General features: G+C 28.1%; 2 protein-coding genes across 2 annotated transcripts; one reads left to right on the top strand and one right to left on the bottom strand.

Annotated features, from left to right (window-relative positions):
• The first annotated feature begins 544 nt into the window (after positions 1-544).
• Positions 545-3,565, top strand: LOC145763333 (uncharacterized). Its single transcript, XM_082574764.1, has 7 exons — positions 545-725; positions 1,442-1,611; positions 1,805-1,959; positions 2,038-2,107; positions 2,383-2,516; positions 2,713-2,839; positions 2,937-3,565. The coding sequence occupies exons 1-7, from the start codon at positions 670-672 to the stop codon at positions 3,020-3,022; spliced, it is 798 nt and encodes a 265-aa protein (XP_082430890.1). The 5' UTR covers positions 545-669; the 3' UTR covers positions 3,023-3,565.
• Positions 3,192-4,675, bottom strand: LOC145742566 (uncharacterized). The gene is made up of 3 exons (XM_082560346.1): positions 4,571-4,675; positions 4,174-4,329; positions 3,192-3,329 (listed from the first exon to the last, which is right to left on the bottom strand). Exons 1-3 carry the CDS (start codon positions 4,673-4,675, stop codon positions 3,192-3,194), a joined length of 399 nt encoding a protein of 132 aa, XP_082416472.1.
• Between the last annotated feature and the right edge of the window lie 1,730 nt (positions 4,676-6,405).

Here is a 6,405-nt window from a genome sequence, read left to right as displayed (position 1 = left end):
CTCTGAAGTAAGGTGCTATAAACAGTATAAACTACTGCCAACCCAAAAACCAATTGCCAGATTAGTTATTAGGAAAAAATTATAAATAATATCACAAATTGGCAAAGGCAAATCGAGACTAAGTCAGGGTAAAAAAGGTCACTCTATGTTTGGGTTTTAAAGTCGACCTTTACACATCGAGGATAATTAAATACGATAATAAGATGTAAACAATATCACGTGATCATAATTCAGTGTTTCTAATTATAAACAATAGTTTTTTTTTAGTTAAATAAATTTACAAGTTACTATGTACTAAAATATTTTAAATGTTATTGTTTTACAAAATATTAATTGCACACCACATTTTAAGTTACTTTATTCAATACCAATGTATATTTGTTTTGGGTTTAAAGTTATTTGGAAACCCTACAATACGTTAATGCTTTGGTATTTCTTGGGGGTTAAAATTAGTTCTAAAAGGGGGTAAACAGTTATTTTAGTAGGCATTACGCGAAAATTTACCTTCTTGTTAAATTTAATAGTTGAATCTTGTTTGTAGAGATTACCTTGATAAAAAAATGTTTTTTTTGTGATTTCTGGCAGATATCGCTTAGTATTGAATCATCCTAATATGTTAACGTAATGACATACTGACAGAGCGAATCTGTTTCAGTATGAACTGTAAAGATGAAGTTTACAGAATTTTTTGACAACTTTTTTCAACCAAGGTTTGAGGCCAATTGGTAAGTTATTATGATTAAATTTAATAATACTTTTTTATTTTTGCGATATAGAAACACAACGTACAAACAGACAGAGGTATAACCAAAATGTGACATCTTTTGTGCAGACTATCACTTAAACAAAATTGTGTTAAATAAACAGAGCTCTATTAGCGTTGTCTGCCGGATTAAACTGGTAGTACCAAAATGAATGCAAAAAATGGCGGAATTCACAAAGGCCCAAAGGGGAGATTAGGGTATGCATAATTCACAAAGGGGAATTAGGGTATGCACCGGCAGCGTGGTGTAGTGGTAAGAACACTTGCTACACCACACATGAGGTCGTGGGTTCAATCCCCACTGATCTCATGCTGTAGCGCCCTTGAGTAAGGCGCTCTAAACGGTACGAACTCCTGCTGAGCCAGCACTTAATCAGCACCATAATTACTGGGCACATTTAATCTAAAATATCCCAAATTGCCACAGGAAACTCCAGACTGGTTCGGAGTAACTGATGTTACTCTATGTTTAGGTCCCGCATTCGACCTTACCACATCGAGGATAAAGATATGTACAAAAAAAATGTATAAATATTCCACCCATTTCCGCATTCATAAACCAGAGGTTGATGCTAATAGAGCTTAAAATTAGCTTGCTTAACATTCTGTTATGACATATATTTTTAATTATAAAGAGAACTGTTATCTAAAGTTTTCAAAATCTTTTTTTATTTGAAGGGGTTCCAACTTTCGAGATGAACTAAACGAATTGGGAAACGAAGGATTTGAAGAAAACAATGAATTCAGTAACCATTCTGATATATTTGGTAACCATGGAGATATATTCGGTAACCATGGTAACATATTCGCGATGATGGACCAGATGATGCGAGATTTTCATCCAGAAAGTTCGTTAAATTTTTAACTACGACTTATTTATTAATTAGTATTTAATTTAAGGGCTCAGCAAAAAAGCCTTCAAATTAGTAAAAAAAAAATTTTAAAATTGAAATTATCGAAAACTTTAAAACTTGAAATATTTTCATAAAATATATTAGTAAATTTCTTTTTGTATAGCCTATCGTTTAAATTTTATTTTAGATTTCAGTTCCAATCCTCAATTAGATCTTCAACCCAGAATGTCGCTTAGAGACCAGGTTTTGAAACAGCCACAAGGTGGCAGTAGTGAGTCATCAGTATTACCAGATAATAATTTTTCCCCAGCGTTGCCAGATAATAATCATTTCAATTCGATTGTAAGTAAAAATTTACCAATAAATTTATAAGCTATTTTTTTTACGTCAATACAATTTCTAAACTTTTAATTTTTTTAGCTAAAAAATTTCTTTGGTGGAAGTTTATATTCTCCTGTAATGGAAAGTCCAATTATCAAGGATGACACTGGTTTGTAAAATAAATCATTTTGATAAATATAAAAGTTAAAGAATAACATTAAATCTTGTGTAATTTTGAAATGTTTATTTAGTCTTTTTCTTGTTCGTATTTCGTTTTTGCAATTACCTGATTGTTAAATTTAATTCAGTATATCAATTTTACAATTCTTATTCAAATGTATTTTTTATCAAGTTTTAACAAGTAAAAAATAAGCAAATAAATGTCTTAATTACCTAGTCAAAATTTAAAATTAAATTTTTACATTTTTCAACATATTTTTTTAGATTTGGATTGTCAAGTTAACGAACACGGATTGGATTCGATATTAAACAGGGATGTCCCCCAACCTGATAATGGGTTTAAATCTTACTTTAGGGGAACTTTTGAGTCAAGGTCGACTATAAGAAGGGCAGATGGGGTAAATTGTAAAAATTATATTTAATTATAAAGAAAACCTTTTATAAATTAAAAACTGAATTTTTTAGATATTGTTGCAATAAAAAAACAAAAATATATTTTGTAAATTTTTAAATATGACCAAAACTTAATTCAAATTCTTGACTAAAAATTTTTTAACAAAATTTAAAATAAATTAATTAATTATGACATCACAGTCAAGTGAGCATCGCACCACAAAGCGCGATCACCAAGGTAACGAGACAACGACCATTGTTACTGAGACACCAAGTGGTGAAAAAACAACACAAGTTATAACCTCGGACGGACAAGTTAACCATGACAGTAAGTTTATTTTCAATTTTTGCCACTTTTCGGTTTTAACAAAAACGATCAAATTTGAGATAAAAAAATTTAATTTTTAATTTTTATTTATTTTTAGATCGATCGATTTTGCTCAAACCGAAAAATGAAAATCTCGGATTATTTTTAAATATTTCTGAATTGATCACTGACTTATTTAAATGATGATGTTACAAATAGTGTGATGACATATTATTCATAATTACCTGAAAATTTTTTGTAAAAATTTTATAAAAAAAATTTTATAAAAGTTTGTTAATTATTCTATTTTGCATGGTGTTAAAACACAACATAAATAAATATAAATAATTAATAAATATTTAATAAATAAATGTTAAAACCAACCACTAGTTGCAAACAAAATTACAGTTAAAGTAAGACTTGTTGTAAATAACAACATCCCAATCCATGAAATTGTTCTTGATCTTTCGGTGTATATTTCTTTTTCTGATTTGTTTTCAGTTAATTTGGCCTAAAATTTTCGGGTTTTGATAATTTTTGTGTTAAATTAGTTTTGTTTTAATTGGAAAGAATGCAATGTAATTTATATATTCAAAACTTGATACAGGGATTTTTGTATAAGTTTGTTGATTAAGTTTATTAAGTAGCATTTTTAAAGTAAAATTACCAAAAATTGTTGATATAGTAAAATAATTGAATTCCTGACCTATTTATTAAAACCGTTTTACTGTAAACGGTCATTTTCTATTACACCAACCTTCCCCTAAAAAATGTCTTTTAATTTAGGTAAAATGTTGTTTTTTTAATTTTAGTTTTTGGAATATGTTTATTTCATAATACTAGTCGATAGCCAGCTCTCAGGTCGGTATTTTTATTATAATTTACCTTCACACCACAAACAGCAGTTTTTTTATTTTATAGTTCCTTAAATTAAATATTTGTTAATACTTATGTATATAGTCTACTAAGCTCAGAAAGAAAATAACAATTTTTTTAAATGGTTATCGTTACCTGATAACACAAATAATTATAATGTTTTTTTTGTATATATTTTTATTCTCGATGTGGGAAGGTCGAATGCGCGACTTAAACATAGAGTAACATAAGTTACTCCGACCCAGTCTCAAGTTGCCTGTGGCAGTTTGGGATATTATAGATGATAATTGCCCGGTAATTAAACTGCTAAATAAGTGCTAGCTCAGCATAAGTTTATAGCGTCTTACTTACGGCGCTACAGCTTAAGATCAGTGGGGATTGAACCTACGACCTCATGTGTGGTGTAGCAAGTGTTCTTACCACTACACCACGCTGCCGGTAAAAACACTTTATTATAAGAGTAGAAACAATATTTTTACCTTACGTGCGAAGTAAATTCCAATAAATCCAATCAAAACAGGCAAAAGGCCAAGTGGAAGCCAGCAACAAAAAGTTGTTAAAATTGATAATTTATAAACATCGTTGCAACATGAATCAAAACAGTTGCAGAAATCGTTGGGTGGTTTTGGTGGAACCTTAACATTTCAGGAATAAATAACTTAGTTTAGGAGGTTTAAATTTATTTTTTTTATAGTTTTTAAGGTAAAAAGCTTAAAAGAAAGGCTCGGTATCAAATATAACTATAATTAATGTACGAAAAAAGATTTACTGAATTCGTTTTTTAGCCTTTATTTTAAACTTCGGGTTTTAAACAACTTTACAATATAATCATAGGGAAAAATGACACATTTAATTAATTAAAATGTAACGACTAACTTGTACAATCACAAATTTAGGTTTTCGATAACTTTTATCAAACGAACCGGTACTACACGACAGCAATTTTGCGTCGTTTTCATTAACAAGAAAGTCGCCCGACATTTTAATTTGCTTTTTAAATAAAACCTAATTTAAAATCTAAACCTATTTAAAACAAAATCTCCATTTAGCCAAACTTTTAGACTGTTAAAACTATTGACATTTTTTTAATTAGTTCAATTTAAGCATTTTTTGTAATCTAATTTCTTTTAATTAGCCTTTTCTTAAAGTCTAAATTACTGAAAATATTTTAAATTTTGGTTTGTTTATATTTTATATTAAATATCTAGTAGATAATTACAAATGTTAGGTTTATGACGTCACAAGTGTGTTTGTGACATTTACCGACTAATTGTGACATTAAACGCTAAACGTTTACAAAAATTAAATGTTTTTGACATAAATTATCAATTCTCCAATGTCGCTAACATTAGGCATCACAGAACGTGCTCTAGTAATAAATGTTAAAATTTTAGTTGAACGCCCAAAAACACAATTTGTTATGTTATTCAGGTGGAGCATGTGCGCCATATAGCGGATTTACAAACACCCAAATATTGAAATCTTGGCTTTTTTTACATTACTGGTGCTTTGAAAGGACTGGTAAGAAATCGCTTGTTTTGGCCTATCTAACATTTAAGATAAAACATTTCTTGAAAATAACAAACAGCAGTTTTACATAAGCGTTGTACGCATATGTGCGATGTCATCAATACATTATCATAGGGGCCGACTTTTTTTCGAAAAAAATCAAATTTTTAAATCAAATTTAAAACATACTATTAAAAGCGCAGTAGTCTTAACAACATATTTACAATTTTTTTTTAATAGAATATGTAAAAGTTATGACACTTTTATTAAATTTTGCATCAATTTTAAAATTGAAAAATAAATATTTTATTCGATTTGTTTTGGCCCAACTAACTTTCAAGATAAAACCTTTTTTTTAAATATTAAGTAGAACAAAAGTTACAGCAATTTTACGTATGCGTTATACGCCTATGTGTGACGTCATCAGTATATTAATAATAGGGTCAATTTTTTTAGAATAAAAATCAAATTTTTAAATCGAATTTAGGACATGCCATTAGAAGCGCGGTAGTCTAAACAGCATATTCACAAAATATTGTTTAAAAAAATTATTATTTGTAAAAATTATGACACTTTTATTAAATTTTGCATAAATTTCAAATTTAAAAAATAAATATTTTATTCGATTCATTTTGGCCCAACTAACTTTCAAGACAAAACATTTTTTGAAAATATTAAGTAGAACAAAAGTTACAGCAATTTTACGTATGCGTTATACGCCTATGTGTGACGTCATCAGTATATTAATAATAGGGTCAATTTTTTTAGAATAAAAATCAAATTTTTAAATCGAATTTAGGACATGCCATTAGAAGCGCGGTAGTCTAAACAGCATATTCACAAAATATTATTTTAAAAAATTATTATTTGTAAAAATTATGACACTTTTATTAAATTTTGCATAAATTTCAAATTTGAAAAATAAATATTTTATTCCATTCATTTTGGCCTAACTAACATTCAAGATAAAACATTTTTTAAAAATAATAAGTAGAACAAAAGTTACAGCAATTTTACGTATGCGTTATACGCCTATGTGTGACGTCATCAGTATATTAATATTGGGGTCAATTTTTTTAGAATAAAAATTCAAATTTTTAAATCGAATGTAGGACATGCCATTAAAAGCGCGGAAGTCTAAACAACATATTCACAAAATATTATTTTAAAAAATTATTATTTGTAAAAATTATGACACTTTT

The sequence above is a fragment of the Corella eumyota genome, chromosome 1 (assembly GCF_963082875.1).
Source record: "Corella eumyota chromosome 1, kaCorEumy4.1, whole genome shotgun sequence".
Taxonomy (NCBI): Eukaryota; Metazoa; Chordata; class Ascidiacea; order Phlebobranchia; family Corellidae; genus Corella; species Corella eumyota.
This window is presented reverse-complemented; position numbering and strand designations above follow the sequence as displayed.